A 17,186-nucleotide genomic window follows, 5' to 3' on the forward strand; every position below is an offset into this window, starting at 1 on the left:
ATGAGAACAAGAAAGGGAAATTTTAACAGGAACAAATAATTTTATAATAATTTATTGAAAATTCAACATTAAGTCAAATTAGTGATAGCTTTCTCTACTTCCTTATTAATATAAAGCTCAGTATTGTGGATGATGGATGGAGAAGACTGTTCTAGTTATATCCACCTTGTACAGGGAGCTGTATGGTAATGCTCCAAATGCTGGACTTAGATTTTCAACTCTGGGAGACAAATAGGCAACCTGTTAAGTATGCCTACCTTGCAGATTTCTTATCCGATACCTAGACTGGGTATTTTTTGAATTTTAAAGTTTGTTAGAAGCTTATTTCTTAAAAGTCCTTATTATATTGAGCATGCGAGTCTTATTAAAAGAGTTCTGTTTTAAATGAATAAACGTTCTTAGGGACATGTTTTTCAACTCCGTTTCAGAAGTGTAAAATACCACATAGGCTTTGGATCACTGTAGAACATTTAAGTATGCGAGCTCACAACCCAAAGCACCCTCAAAAATAACTCTGTTACAGAAGGTTTCCATTTGCTTCCTTTCTAAGGAGGCAGAAAAAATTTAAAGCCAAAATTTTAAAGCTGGCTAAATCACTACAGAGGACAAAGCTAATTAAAGGAAGTGGCAGAGCTGGGAGGAGGAAGGGCTACAGAGATGATTAAAATTAAGGTTTGAGTTTCTTCTCTGAGAGCTGCAGAATTTTATCAATTAGATTTGCAATCAGAGAGAGACTGGACTGGTAGATCAGGCAGCGGTCCAGAGTGGACTGGTGTGGCAGCTCAGGACATCAGGGTTCTAGTATTATACTGGCCACCAACCTGCCATATGTGCTTGCCTCAGTTACTGCACCTTTCTCCACCTTGTTTCTCTTGCTATCCTTTGTTAATTAGAGTGTAAACCCTTCGGAACAGACAGTGCCTCTTGATCTGCTGTTTTTCTTCACAGTTCCTTGTATAATATGGCACCAACCTCAATCAGTTTAAGCATTAGTATAATACATTCAGTTAATTAGTATCTTTCTGATAAAACCTCTCGTTTAAAAGAGTTTGCACAGAGCTTTAGAAGGTGCTAAAACAACCAATGAATTCATGTAAAGTTCCATTATTTCAGAGTAAGGACTGAATAATGCACTGCAGATTTGATTTTCAAGGCTGGTGATTTAATCTCCATTCTCACCAGAACTTGGTGCTAAGGAGACTGTGTCTTGAGTTCCTAAAAGCGGTCTGGAGTGAAGTCATGGAAAACTCCAGAGAGAGTCCTAGTTGTTTTTTTGTGAGAACATTGGTAAATGAGGGGATAGTAAGTTCCCCAAGGTAAGATGAATGTAATATGTGGGGAATCTTATGTTCTTCCTGGGATCACAGTCAGAAAATGCAAAGCAAAGAATTGTACTGGGCCAAACACCAAGTTAAACATCATTATAATGCATTTATTTTCTGTATCCATGAATTCATTTCCTATAATTATCTGCCATACTATATGCATGGATAGGGCTTCTATGCTATTCTGTTCTGTTCTGCTCTATCCTGTTCATGTTCTTACTCTGCCCTACTGCCTGGGCATTGTCCATGGCTTCTAATCTGATATGCTTAGCATCTCTCATGCATGGGAGATGCACTTTAGATGCATGTTTAAATTAAAAGCAAGGAATCATTCCTGACAGAGGGAATAAATACACTGTTACACTGCAAGCCCCAACACAAACCGCGATAATGTGCAAGGACAGAGAAGCATAACCAGCAGGCTATTTGCCAAAGTTTCTACTGCTTCAACTGATAGTTAGCCTGAACAAAGCGATACATGCTAGAATAGGTTTTAAATGAGAGCAGGCTCAAGATCAGTGCATTTTCAGCAAAAGCAGACTCCAAAGTCAGTGCTCTGCTGCCCTTTCACCAGCCTGGGTAGATAACTGGAGGTAAGAGCAGAAAGCCAGTCAACCCAATGAATGCAAATGGCGTGATGGAACCGCATTTTTATAAACATGATGCATTCTCAATGGGGGCGGGGCTACCAAAGTTTATTAAAATAATAAACATAATGAATTAAGTGAATAAGAAAATGAATACCTCTTCTTTTTTGCCAGTGCAAATAAGCCAGAGAGAGGCTGTCTCTAAGGGTATAGAGATGTCGACTATTAAGAGCCTTCTGCAGCACACAGCAACGAACACACTGATTGTCACCTAGCCAAAGCAGAGCACAATTTGTCTCTCTGTAGGGACATCCTTTTGTGCCCTTCACTAGAAAACCAGGTGCCTCGGTTGTGTTGAAGTTTTAATGAACTAGGCTTAGATGGAGACAGCAAAATCTTGCCCTGAGTGTTGGGCAGGAATGAATTTTGAGTGGAAAAACATGATTTTTTCATAATAATAATGCAGAAGGCAGCTTTTTGGGACTCCATGTGTTTTGAAATGAGAGCACATTTTAGAGGAGACAGATATCTTACACTGACCACACAAGCCAAAACTATATGTAGACCTCTGTATATTTTCTATCTTCAACATAATAGCTACTTGTTCTGCTTTTTTTAAAACCTAATCTAGATTGTTGTTAAAACTCATTTCTATACTCTTGTTTCTGTTTCTTTCCTTTCACAGTTTTCTTTTGCCTATCTCCATCTTCTCTCCTCCTGAGGCTTTTTCCTTTTGTTCTATCTTCCCTAACAATCTCTTTCCTCTTTCCAGGCACTGCTGATCTCTCCATCTCTCCCTACTTCTGCATCTTGATTAATCAGTGATGAACACCAGAATTTGTGAAAATTTTTTACACAAAATTATTTTTCCTGAAAAAAATGCAATTTTACCTTATTGGAAACACTTTGCTACAACAACAACAACAATTTTAACTGAAAAAAGCAAAGAAAATGATTCCATAAAAAGCATGCTATGGAAGAAACAAATACAACAAAATTAGTTTCTGACCTTTCCTCATCCCTCCCAGTTTCTCCTTTATTTCTCCCACCAGTCCAATAACTACCTATACAACCCAGTCCATTTCCTGACTCCAAAACTCTTCCTGTCCATCACTATGCATGACTATTTCTTTCCCTCAACCTCTAAGTCCTCTTTTCCTTGTCCTCCTCTTCCACTTTGGGTCAGAGCTTGCATGTGTTGTCTCATACGGACAGTAAATGAAACAGGCTTGGGTCTATTAAAAATAGTAGAGAGATACAACTCAGACACCTTGGAGTATCACAGGTATGGTCCTCCAGATGACCTAGAGGTCCACCTAGACAGAGTTACGTAAGGAAAGATATCAGGAAAGCTTTATTTCTTATGGTTTTCTTGAAGGAAGAGATTGTCAGGAAAGAGAAAATTACAGTGCAGTACATACGAATACCAGTCTCTCACACAATGAATTGATGCATAGTGCAAACTTTGATTTTTTTTTCCACAGAAGAAATATTTCATATGGTCATGCCAACCATTAATATCAAATTTTCAGTATGTAAAACTTTTAGTAACTGAAATACCAAATAAGCATATGTATGTGCATATCTCACTAGCTTTTTGCCTCTGTTTATGAGACCAAATCCAGCTGTAGTCCAAAACAAAATCAGTATCGGACACTCAGCCAAAATCCTTAAAGATGGGGGCCCATTCTATAAGAACTGTGCTGAAAACCCTTGAGTTCTGAAAAACACTCTTCATTCCAAATAAAAATCACAAATCGGATGGGGGGGAAAAGCATTACTGTACAACAATTTTCCCTTGTTCTATCCCTATAGATCTTCTGTTAGCAAACAGAGACCTGGAAAATTTAGAGTCAAATATTTCTTCTGATTTGCTCTGTCAACCCACCGTAATATTTAAATGTAAACTAAAGTAATTTAGAAATAATTCTTCTGCTCTCTCAAAATATAACACCATTTCAGGAATATACACCACTTCTCATTGCAGCACAAGCAGTGCAGAAATACAACAAATAATTCCTTCACTCAAGCCTGTTTTCAGATATTGTTCAACATTTATTTCCTTCACTGTGTCCTTTTGTTCCTCAGTAATGAACAGTAACATTACAAACCCAATGGAGAGCACAGAAGAAGACAGTGTACCATTCATATGGCCCTATTTTTTTTTCCAAGTTGGTATTTATGGAAAATGGGTTTTGCCATCAGGTAAACCAAAACACATTCTGTCTTTTTCCCCATCCTACACTGATATGTCAATGCTTAGTTTCTGACATTCAGAGACAGAAGAATGCACTATTTCCTATTTCACTCCTGGGTAAATGTTTTTTGGATCTCAAACAGAAAAGTAAGATGCCTATTTCTCTCTCCTCAACAATATCTTGAGCTACACCAACCTACTAAGCAAGAATCCAAAGGTAGCTCCCAAAATTCAGGTCTGTACAAGGCGGTTTGCTGCCAACAGATTTTTGAAGTGGCATAGATTGAATTACCTGCAATTTCTTTTGTCCTTTCCCCATCCCTATCATGATGATGAGCAAGCATCAGAGTAGGTCATGGCAAACAAAGCTTTGAACTCAGCTATCAAATACATAATGCTATTATATCCCCCACGTGTGGTACCTGCAGTTCTGTTTGGAAGAAGAACTTCTGTGGACACTGTGTGCAGTCATAGATCTTGTCCTCCTGTCCGTGGGCTGAGAAAATATGCTGCTGCAACTTGTTTGCTTGGACAAACACTGAAATATTAGATAAACAACGAGCTTTTCATTATTTCATATTACAAGTGGAGAGTTTTTTACAAACAATTTCCCATTAACACTCAGCAATTCCAAGAGGTAAAATTAAGCTGGCACACTCTGATTTCACATTACACTGTTGCTATAATGGGTACCAACCAGCACTATTTAACTACAAAGTGGGATCCTTTTCATTTTAAATGAATTGAAATAGATGCCTGGTTTAAAAACAAAAGAAAAACAAAAAAGAAACAAAAGGAGACCTAACAGAACAACCTAACAACAACAGAGAAGTTTAAATTTAAAGATTTAAAAATGCAATTTTCTCTTCAAAATTATTTCTTTATGCTTACTGCACTTTGATTGACCACACACAAAACTTATTTCCTAGCAACCAACAGGTTTGAAAAACATAGATGCCAAAGCCCTGTTTACTTTCTTCGCCTAAAGTTAAAGCTAACAAACAGCTCTGTATTTAAATGTGTTAATGCTAAAAATTATATCCCACAGCTACACAGGGGCAATGTCTATAAATGTGAAACAGAACTTCAGGTAAATTCTCTTTGGATACTTTAAGATCAACTCTGCCTACACACTGAATGCAAGGGTTTCAATAATATAAACATGTTCAATTTTAATGACTACAAAACAAGGCCCTAAGACTGTGTAACAGTTTACCTAGGAGACATACTATTAATAATTAAATTGTATATGCTAGAGGCAGTGTTTGGGTTGGCAGCACTGACTTCTGATGGATGCCTGGTGCACTGTGACCTAAAAAAGTTTGCATCTACAATATTAATCTGTATAGGCAGGGAAAGGATTTATTAAAGATGCTGGCATTTGACTTTGACTCCACTGCTAATCATTAAAATTATTCTAATTGCAAGGCAACAAAAATATCAGAATATTGTTCTTCTGAGTCATACATTTTAATCACATTTCTCATTAGCTTGAAAAAAACCTGCTCAGATTCCATTTTCCATATAAAACTTATATTCGCGATTTTTACTTCTAGTTAATATTCTAGCAAGACACACTAAAATAATTTAATGGCATATTGCTAATAAAACACCATTGTTTATGATTAATGCTCAGTGTCTATTTACCCCATCAGCAAAAAAGAAAAAATGTTTCACACAGATTGGAATCGACTTATCTCCACACTCCTTAACACATTTTACAAGGCTACTGCCTCAAACATTAAAAGATTACTTTTATCAGGGATCTCACTCACATGGAGAATGGTCAGTGGGTACTTTAGAGATGCACGTGTTTATATTTTGCATTTACAAATGACCCAAACTTGGAACTCTAAGACCCATGATATTAGACTAAAAGAAAATCCCTTTATAACATATGTGTACATAAAGACAAGAGAAAAAAATAGCAGAATCAGTAATAAAGCTAAAAGACAAAGAACTGCCTAACTGAAAGAATTACCGAACACAGACACCTAACAAGCAAACTGTTTACAGCAGTACTATCCACACTCAGACTTTACAACAAGAAGCTGTGCAGTTAAGATGAACTAGGTATTTTTTTAATTTTATAATTCACAGAAGTGAACCTGAACACAGGGAGGTAATAACCATCACCAACCACTGTAGGTGAGAGACAAAAAATTTAACTTTAATATTCTTTTGTAGAACGCACTTAGGTTTTATTGGGAGGGGAGCTGCCAAACAAAGAGGAGTAGAAAGAAAGTATTAGCGGGTCTATTTGCCTATCAATGAAAATCCTTCACTCCCATTAATGGAGAACAGAAACCTTGAATGGCTTCCAGAATTAGCATACTATTCATGCGAGAATACCCAAAGTGTGTTTTGTCATGTTTGTGATTATCTTTGATTTTGATCTTGTAAAGCAAAATTGTGCATGTAAGCTACATATTAACACTTGTGTTTGAGGTTATCATTTTATGAAACGTTCTATTAAAAAGTCCTTAAAAAAGCACACAACAACTCTGTAGGCATCCTTTTAATGTGTTTTCATTTCCAACAACAGCATTCTTCTCTTCCTCATTATGGCCCAGACATTGCAGTGCTTAGCCCTACTGGGTCAAGTTATTTTCTCACTTGAGTTTTACTACTGAATAACACCACTGACTTGGGGAGGATTATTCCACCCTTGGACTTTTGTCAGGGGAGAGCAGAACTTGACTTGTGGCAAGACAGCATGATTGCTTTCTAAAGCACATTACAAGGGTGTTTCTTCTCACCATAAGCCAACAAACACATGCGAGTGGCCTTTCTTAGTCGTTCAGAGGAGAATGTTGTAGCACAGGCTGCATCTAGCAGTGCTTGTCCTGGAGGCCAAGTTCTCCTCTAAGTTATATCATTTTAGATGAAATATCCATAACTTCAAAGCACAAATTTGTGGGCAGTTTTAACCTTGGCAAGCTTGGAACATGAAGGTGATGAACATGATACACTGGAAGGTAACAGACTATTACTTCCACAATTATAAAACCCCCAAACTTCCGATAGATGAGCTTGAAATGTAGTCCTTACAGATGGACGCCTGACCTTCCAAGAAGATCAGCTTTCTAAATGGTTTCTAATCAATATTACTAATGAGCACAAATCTAATGCTCACTCCTAAAACTGACCAAAAAGCCAACACATGACACAATTGTAAGTGAGAAGTCTGCACATGCAGAGTAAGGCCATGACGGGGAAACACAGAGACTGCCTCCTACCTGTAAAGCACACTGGACATTTGAAGGTGCCCCCCATGCCTTCAAAGCTGTGCTCTATCAGATGGCACTGAAGTTTGGCAGGAGAGTCGAAAGTCTGATTGCAGAGTTTGCATTCATGGTTCAGTCCTTCATCTGGGGGAGAAATAAAAAGAAAAGTGAAATTCGCCACGGTTGTTACCAAAGAGCGAGTCCAACATGATCTGTGAACTGATCAGATGTTTCGTTTTTCTAGGCTTAGGAAACTGGATATTCCTCAGCATCTATGGCTGCTAGAGCCTTCTTTTATCTGTGAGGTTTCAGAACATACAAAGCTTGACTGAGCATTAAAAGCATAGATTTTCCACATACAATTACCCCTGAAGAGGAATGCAGAGTATTAGACCTCAGTAGGAAATGATGAGTGGGACGAGGAACATCATCTCTTGGCAGAATCACGCCATCACAAATGAGTACATTTCCAAAGCAGTGCATGAGGAATCTAATGTTGATCACACATTATCCCAGTTATCAAAGGTAAAAACTCTGAGCTCACACATTTTTGCCACTCTAAGTGACGGTGGCATTCCTCGTAACCAGCGGGGCAGGCGAGGGTATTTTATACCCTCACCTAACTCCCTTGCCTGTTTCCCATCTCACAGGCAAGCATAAAACCTTTTGCAAGATGCAGGAGTTCCCAACTGCCTTTCTGACAGTCCTAGATTTTTCCTTTATTTGCAGTTTTCCTCCTAAGAGCTCAAAACAGGCCCTGCATATTTCCGGACACAGCGTTCCCGTCAATGTCATGTGGCTTTGAAACCCTTCCCATTCCCTGCTGCCGGCTCCCTGTTTCCTGCCATTGTCCTCGGCGGGCCCCTGCCTCCCGCTCGGGGCCCTTCCGGAGGGTGCTGCAGGATTCAGCCACTTCACCATGAGGGCAGTCAACGGCTGTCCTACTTAGAAACAGTTGCTAGGTAAGATGTGGCTTCCAGCTCTGCTGCAGAGGCCTCAATTCCCACAGCACAGCTTAGAAAAGGTCCTTCTGTATGTCACTGGTGTGCTACACAAGTAGCATTGATCTCGCACGTAAATACTGTATTTGATTATTAAAAATCAAACAAGAACAAAATGCTTGGTGGCTGGTACCTTGCTGTAATATTTCTCAGGTGAAAGGGAGTGATTTAGGAGAGCACCCTGCCCACCCCAAATACCTAAATATCAAGCTGTCTACCTTCTGCTTAACAGAGCACTGCCTGCAGTGATTAGTAACTGTAATGACTAACGTTCACAGTTGGCAATTGCTGTAGAGTGTGAGAGGAAGCACATGCATGTAGCAGATCCAACGTTTTGTATTCTACACAAAAATTCTCCCAACCAATTTAAAGAAAACATGACAAGATGCTTGTATAACTGAATGGGGTCACACGTCCTCTCAAAATGATCCTTAATAACTTAACAGAATTGAAGAAAATTCAATGGTAGCCCTGAGCTTTCACTTCTCATTAGTCTGAAAGCTAAATTTAGCCTTCACGTAAGTTACGGCATCTTTAGCAAAGGTTGGGAATTTGTAGGCTTTCAGAGAGCACAAACTAAGCCACACAGTGGTATCCACTCTGTATGTGGGACTACTGAAAGTTACAGTCATACAGTTGTCTAATAGGTTTAAACATTTGTTATAATGAGAAGATAAGGTGTAGAAGAAAACCAACAAAATCATAACAATTACACAAGATCAGGGAGGTTTTCCTGTGGAGTAAGCAGGTAAAAGCACACCTTATTGCAAAATTTTATGCCTTCACAATACTCCTTAACTCAGGAGCTCTCTCTCCATTAAACAGCCAGCTCGCATAATGTTCACATATATGGCATTTTCATTTCCTATTACGGTAAAATTGTGTTTTTCAGTTGGCGACTTTGAGAGAAATTTTAGACTCTGTTTTGGCCCTGTAAAATGGCCACATGCATGTTTCTCTTACTTTTCTGTCCTCCTGTCAGTCTTAATGCAACACGATGGTGTCATGGGTATAGACAAACACACAAGAGTGTCGTCTGTGTGCTCATACAACAGACTGCAGAACTCCTTCTGTCCTCTGCACAATCCTTTATTAAAGCAACGTTCAATTATCCTGTCTGACTCCACATGCTGAAAAGCGATCACAAGGGTGTGAAATGGCATGTCTGCTTTGGGAGTCAGCTGAGAAAAGGTCAGTGGTCTGGGCGATCCTGTGCCCCACAGACTATTGCCACTGAGGTGCTGGTTTCTGCTACCAGCAACACACAAAAGAACTTTGCTGCTTTTGACTCCCAGCCCATGTGACCAGGTACTCATTTCTAGCTGGATCCACTGAGGACAACCTTCAGCACAAACTTAGAAAGGGGCTCAGGTCAATCTCAGCTGTTTTGCCACCACAGCCTCTCTAGAGAGACTAGGAAACGGAGGCGGATGATCACAGCTTGCTGATGTGTGTTTCACCCAACCAGCCACACCAGGAGCTGAGCACTGTTCGTTCTGTGCAAAAGACTCTGGGGGCAGACACGTAGGGGGATGCCTCAGCTAGGTGACACCTTTTGTAACTCTCTAGAGATAAATTAGCAAACATTTACCAAATACTTGCTGCCCATTTCCTGAGCAGGGCCAGTTTTAGTGGATTCTCAGGAATTGCTCAGCATTTTGCATTTTCCACTACCACTGACAAACCCTTCCAGTGTGCTCTGCTTGTGCTACTACAGACAGCAGGCAAGCGTGGCTCGCTTCAGCACCGTGAAGGGAAAAAAGACGAAAAAGAATCTGAAATGCGACAATGTGTACATATAAGAGAGATGGTCATATTCTGCAAAGCAGCCTGTACACCGCAACCTACATCCATAGGTGAAGCTGAAGAGTGGTGTGTACTGCAAACAGGAGGGAGACTCATCAAGCAGTGCACAAATGCCTGTTCCTCCCCAAATTTGTAAATCACATATTAGGAATGGCATACCTGATCAGATCATTTCTTCTACATCCAGATCCTTGGCATGGTCATTACAAAGTAGTGCAAATCCCTACAAAGGATAATTACGGACTGGAAAGCCTGTGGGGTGAAGCTTCTTCATCAGACTGTTTGTCTGATACACACATTCAAAGCAATCAGGACAAAGGGAGCTCCATCTCAGGATCTTTCACCTGTCAAGGTGATGATAATCTATGCCAAGTCTCAAATCACAGAGTTATCACTGGCAAACTGTAAATGAACCATGCTAATCATTCCGGAGCATGGGAATACTGAAGGGGTATTTCTTAAGACATTCAGAAGGAGAAAGGCTTCCTAAGAAGAAAAGTTTTTATATGGAGCTAGAGAAGAATTCAAACGGAAAAGGCTTTTTTTTTCCTTTCCATTACCTTAGCTAATGAAGAAAAAGTAGGAATGTAATGATGTTGAAGCAAACCTAATTTTAGCTACACAATATTTGTAGTTGTTCAAGAAGAATTGAACCCCATTAAATGTGACCCTGTTGTGTTTCCAATATCGCTCAGATCTGAGGTGATCTCCTGGTCACAAACATCAAAACCACTTCAATTACTCTATGTTGCAAATCGAATTTTCCTAAAGGCTTATAAAGAAGGGTTTGAAAAACACCCTCACCCACTCGTCTGGGGCAGATAGGAAACTTCCCCAGGCAGGAGACATCAGTTTGTGCAGAATCTAAGCTTTTCCTTAAAAATAAAATGTTTCTAGTCTCATAGTTCTAAAGATCGCATTTAAAATCTGACTACATTTCTATAACTAATAGAATTTTTTTCCCTAAGTTCTGCTGTTCGGGGAGTTATAAACCAGCCCCCCCTCCCCAATTTCACCCTTTTTTGCACATCACCTGCTCCGCGCTACATCCTTGGAACAAAGGGCAAGGTTCCAGGCCTTGAATTCAGGAATGTGATACCAGCATAATTTAAATGTAAGGGAGACAGATAAGGTTACAGTACTGGCTCAAGAGCCAGGAAGGCTGGGGTTCGTTCCAAACTCTGCCACTGACTTACTGTATCACCTTGGGCATGACAGCATGGCCTCCATTTCTCAGATAACCCATCTCTAAAGTTGAGGTGTTAATTTTTAACTTTTACTTAAATAGGCCAACCTAATTAGTTTCCCTTAAGACTTTTAATACAACTGGGATAGAAGAGTCCAAGACTAGCTGCTGTCTGCCTTTGAAAACATGTAAGATACATGTCCAGGTAGACAACTGCCTGCTTGTTTGGGCCACACAGCACTGCAAAAGGATGAGGGGGTGCAGCTTTGTCTCTGCCTGCCTCTCCGTAGAGAATCTAAAAGCATGGCCAGCATTTTATCTCCCACTGGCATGAAAGAGCTGGGATGTGGCAGCTCCTGCATAGCTGCCAGATGTGGAAAAAGCATGCAAAAGGCTCTGTTTACACACTGGCCCCAGTCTAGCTCTTCAGGTTTAGCAAACAATTTGATAAGGTGCTATGAAAGTGCAAAGTATGATATCATTAATAAATAAAGGACCGGTGAAATGTCACATTTTCAGTTTCCATTTAGGATAAATCTGAAATGGAATGGAGTGTCAGATACAGTCCAGGAGGCTCTTCCTCCCTGCAGTAGAGAGCTACTGCTCTTTGCTGTTACTCAGAGAAAAAAAAAGAAAAAAGAAAAGAAAAAAAGTGCTGAACAGCTTTAAAAAATTCAATCAAAATAATCTGCTCTTTGGAAAGGTGGCGGCTGACAGTAATTGGAAAATACTGTCTGACTCATTTATTAAAGTGAGATTCAGAGTCAATTGATTTAATAACCATTAGAATATTCTATTAAGGATATAATAGGTTGGCACAGCCCTATTTTTTATTAAGAGTTATAGGTAAGAAATAAGCAATGCTATGGAATTCTAGACAACTGCTGTATGGATTAGACTAAAAATATGGCTTGCAAAATAGGTATAAAAGCAGCAACTATCAGGAGGAGGAATAGGAAACTGCATTACAGTGCAAATGAGTTAGCTGAACGATGAAAAAGAAATGAACCTTTAATATAAAGCCTGCACTTTTCCAGATCTAACAGAAAACTATGCGCTGCATTCCCTTATGTGGTACCTCATAAAACAAGTCAGCACGTCCTTCACATTATGGATCCAACAACTCCATTAGGAGGGCAAGAACAAAGTACCTACTGTACAGCACAGAACTGCTGCTTACTGTAGCCCTTCCATGGTTAGGATACGAGTTTGGACATGGTTAAGACCTAGCGACATGGATGAGGATGGTTTACCCACTGCTGGTAGATAAACTACTTTGATGCAGGCAGAACTTCTGCATATGTAAATTACTTTCTGTTTGTAATCTTTACTTGGAAGGCGGGGATATGTAAACACGAATCAATTCTAAATAAATGCATGTAATATGCATATAAATGTTCAAGATTTACACAAATATTAAATGTTTCAATGGGGGCAGGTAGATTATAATTGGGGTGCAGCCCTATTACCTCAGCAGCTAACTTCATAACCAGCTATAAAAGCAAACAAAATCAGTCCTTATGCCAAGCATACACTCATATTTGCGGATCCTCTGTCTTAGCACTGACTACCCAGGTTGTGCTAATGAGATATCGTACAGCAGATGAGAACCCTCCCCCCCACACACACTTGAAGTATGGCTTTGGATGGCTGGGCCCAATTTACGTTACCAACTCCAATGCAGATTGTTCATTCTATGGAAGACCCTGACATTTCAATATACACTTTAAACAAATGAAACCCTTTAAGCAGCCTCTAGATTGTTTGTCCCAAGTTTATGCTTCTTGCTGTTCAATAAAAACAAATCTAGAGCAGCTACAAGCAAATGTTCACCGGCTGACTTACATGCAGCTGTTAAGTCAGTAACCACTGGGGGCCCTCTTATATTGTCTGATCAACACTACAGCCACTACTGAGTATCAATTTGTAACAGTTTATAAGTAACTCTTTCTCTTATTCACCCTTGAGATTGTCCAGAAGTGTCCTTCTGCCTTTTACTCTGAATAAATCTGTAGGCAAAGGTCCAAAGATGATGATGTCCTCCTGGTAAATCATCATGAGGCTGGGTCCATGCTTAAAAGCATCTGCTAAGAGTAGAGTAAACTCTGCCCTCCACATACAACACAGGAATCAAATGCCCTGCAGTCCCTGTATTTTTCCAGGTCTAAAGTGTGCACAGCTCCCACACTCCAATTTTATTTTATTTTTTTTTTACAAGCAAACCATGCCCCTAAACCAATTTCTCCTTCTTCACTTTGCTTCTACTCTTCCCGGAGTTAATTTTTGCAGCACACATATATAAGCCAGAGATCTGAGGAATAACGAAGGAGTGCGATGGATGACAGCTAACCCCCTCGGCTACAACATCTCACACAGAAAACTCAGGAAGGACACAATGCACCGTACAATACTGGAATTTGCAGGGTACACAGCCATCCATGCTTCTTAGTTCACAGTGATGCAGTTGTATCTTTTTAATTCTACTGAGATCTACACAAACCCCCGCCAGGGTCCTCATGTCACCAGAAACAATCTCATTCCTTCCTGAAATTCATTCTTAGGGCCCAGTATGGCGAGTCAGTGAGTGACAAGTCTCCTCACCTGCTAAGGAGCACACACCACCTCTTCAAAGGCTGGATGCTGAAATGAAACAGCATCTGAAGTCTCTGGCATCATGTTCATAATTTTTCTCTGATTGTAATAGTGCTTCTGTCATCTTCCATTTCTCAAACATTACCACAGCACCCTCCATGAAAAACACTATCCACCATGGTGTTAGTTTTGGAAGTTGACATGAAAAGGACAGGAATATAGTGATAAAGACATAGACATACTAAAGGCAAAGAATACAGCTGGAACTTGCAGAAGGAAAAAACAATACAGCTGGAATTTACAGTTGTGAGAAAAAACAACAAGTTATTGGAAAAAAAATTTAAGTCTGAAAAAGTAGTTCCATCATGTTGGGACAAGACTGTGGACTGGATGCAAAGGCAGAAGGACAGCTATGTTTCTCTTGCAGTATTCAGGGCAGATCACAGTGTGCTTGCCTTTGCATCGGCAGGGTGGGGGGAAGGAAATAGCTTCCTCCCCCTCTCTTCATTATTATCACAGAGTTCACGACTGTGCCATGAGCACTATTACTAGCGTACGCAGGCCTGTACAGTGGCCTGTGTTTACTCACAACTCCACTTTAACTGGAACACTGACTTTAGCTACAGACTGCACAACTAAGAAACTCAACACACCAGGCTGCAGCCTGTGCCATGTCTCTCCCTTTGCTTTTTTTCAGTTAAAAATGATTTTTGGGCAAGGCTGTACCCATGCCTGAAGAAGTAGGTGGACGAGATGCGAGGAACAATCCTAAACCCTTGAGTCACTGATGACTTCAGCCTCCCAAAGGGGAAGTTGAGACCAGGCTAGGACTCTGTCCCTAAGTATCCTGGCTACAGGAGCTGTGCCAGTATTAGCAGGAAGAGGATGCGCATGGCGCTGCTGGGGCCAGGCCACCCAGGCTCCCAGAAACAGCAGTTAGGAAGCCTTGTTCTGCCTGTAAGGAATAAAAACTGAAGCCCTCTCTAACACTTTGCTAACGCTACGGAAAAGGGTGCTGACTGATGGAGTGACAAAGAGCTGGGATCCACCTCCTCAATTAAAGCAAAAGTTCATCTCTCCAGGGCCAGATTTTGAAATTAGATCTGCTTAAGGGAAAGCCAGTCTACTGCATCTTTCATTCCACTGTATTTCTGTCTGAAGCAAGGGATGCATTTCACTTCACCAACTGTTCACTTTTTTGCTTGGTTGCACTCACTTTGGCTGCTTGTAAGTGAACTCTTCTTACCACACGCGCCTTGTATGTTGTATTAAACCCACAAATTGCCTAGGTACGGTGATGCCGGATTAAAATGAAAGGGCTCCTTCTGCAACTGGCAGCACCTATTTCTTAATAACTGTCATGTTTTCAGCTCAAGCAGGAATGATTTAAATGCAGCAAATGCCATCTCTATCAAAGAACAGCATTTTCTGGGCAACTGGCTACCAGGAGAGAGTTCAAGAATTCAGTAACAGGGCTATTCACCAATTGATGGGACATGCATAATTTGCTACTCCTTGTCTGTAACTGCACCAGGAAAAGGTATTAAAATTTGCTCAGAAAAAAGTCTGTGTTGTGTCAGGTAGCTATACACATTACAAGGTTACACTGTATCATTGCAACAAAATCCCATGTGATAGAACTTATTTTGGAAACAACTCTACCATGGGATATAAAAAGAAATGTAAACCAGTAGGAATAAGCTCAGTGATATAAGTTATTTGTAGCAGGATGATCCAGCTCAACATTTACCTTCTCAAAAAGCACTTAATGAGCACTGATTAAAAACCTGGAGACTGATCCTTCAAGTGCTGGCATAACTAACGCAGGGGAGCAGGCTTCTTGTCTTACTAGCCTCTTGTCTAGACTTTCCACGGGACTAATTTCTGCCAAAGTGTGCGAGGTCAAGCCCTCAATCCCTGCACTGCACACTGACGTATGGATTACTAGCTCCGTATTACAGATGAAGTAAACAAACCCCAGAGCTGCTAAGGCGCTGTTTTTCTACCCCATACAGAGAATGAAAACTCTCTTATTAAATTTAACTGGATGAAGAATCAGGCCCTGCTTAATCTGCCCATCATTACAAGTACAGTATCAGAATTAAGATTATAATCGAGTTTTTCTTTGTTCTCATCTCTGAGCCGAGAGCCTGTTTCTTTCTGAGGAGAAAGTTTCTTGGACCAAACCTTCTCTAGCAAAGTAAAATTACAATCTGAATGGCTCCATAGATTGCCTGAGCAAAGCAGTTATTAACAATTTAATCAAACTGTAAGGGGAAAAAACTAATAAAAATGTCACACTCGTATTGCAAAGAATTAAGAACAGTGAAATATAAGTAAAAAGCTTTTGCTTTTTTAGCATTGCCCATTCAATATAAATATTTTTTCTCACTGCGTAAGGTGCGATTTCTTTTTCTTGTTGTTCATGCTTTCCGACTGGAGAGGCAGCTTTCTCTGTTGCTTGATATTAAATATCTACTATTAATGCCCACCTGTCTGGGACTTCTGAAACTGGTAAAAGTACAAGTATATCTATTTTTAAGTGTTGCACAAAGAAAACATAAATTGATTAAGCTAAAAGGCTATTTCATGAAACATAAGCTAAACGCAACCTGTTCTAAAGTTAGGGCTACCAGAAAAATGTCTTTTTGCATGGAGATAGCCAAACAATCATTACTAATTGTATACCACAGTGGACCAGTAGTAGAAATTATGTTTTGTACACAGCTCTCATCAGGTATTTCTTTTGTTCTGAGTATACAGAAAGGGTCAGGGCTGCCTTCCTTATTTTTGGCATGAAGCCACTACATGTCTGGATGATAAAGTCTCTAAATGCTGAAATGCTGTTTATCTAAGCTACAAAGAATTGTCTGCTTCCTCTTAAAAAGAGGGGAAAAAAAGGAAAATGGAAAAAAAGAAAGACACAGTAGAGCAGAGCAGAGCAGTGTAGAGTAGAACAGGGCTTTTTGGTATGAGTGGATATTTTGAGTTGCTAGCATGAAGAAATAACAGTGCTTCCTCATATTTTCTAATATATTAGATACTATTGATATATTTTTTTTTCAAATCTGAATGCCATGATAAGAGTCACAGCCCATTTGGCATCTTCTTACATAGGTAAAGAATGCTTTGAAATGAGCAGGAATTGCTAGGAAATTGATCCAGCTCTTAAACTTGTTTAGGAGTGTATGAACTCCCTGCTCTCTCTTCTCTTAACCTCCCTCTCATCCCTTTCCCCCTCTTCAGCCCTCAGAAAAATCAGGGA

The 17,186-nt window shown here is 39.9% G+C and overlaps 1 protein-coding gene across 6 annotated transcripts in view; it reads right to left on the reverse strand.

The window, feature by feature from the left end:
• The window catches only part of ZNF521 (zinc finger protein 521), a 232,229-nt gene that overhangs the window by 23,975 nt on the left and 191,068 nt on the right, over nucleotides 1-17,186 (reverse strand). For all 6 annotated transcript variants that reach the window (XM_064507330.1, XM_026095949.2, XM_064507328.1 and 3 more), the window contains 2 exons: nucleotides 7,349-7,480; nucleotides 4,532-4,647 (listed from right to left, as the gene is read on the reverse strand). In XM_064507330.1, coding sequence (XP_064363400.1) covers nucleotides 4,532-4,647; nucleotides 7,349-7,480 — 248 coding nt within the window. The remainder of the gene's footprint in view (nucleotides 1-4,531; nucleotides 4,648-7,348; nucleotides 7,481-17,186) is intronic.

Source organism: Dromaius novaehollandiae, chromosome 2 (assembly GCF_036370855.1).
Source record: "Dromaius novaehollandiae isolate bDroNov1 chromosome 2, bDroNov1.hap1, whole genome shotgun sequence".
Classification (NCBI taxonomy): domain Eukaryota; kingdom Metazoa; phylum Chordata; class Aves; order Casuariiformes; family Dromaiidae; genus Dromaius; species Dromaius novaehollandiae.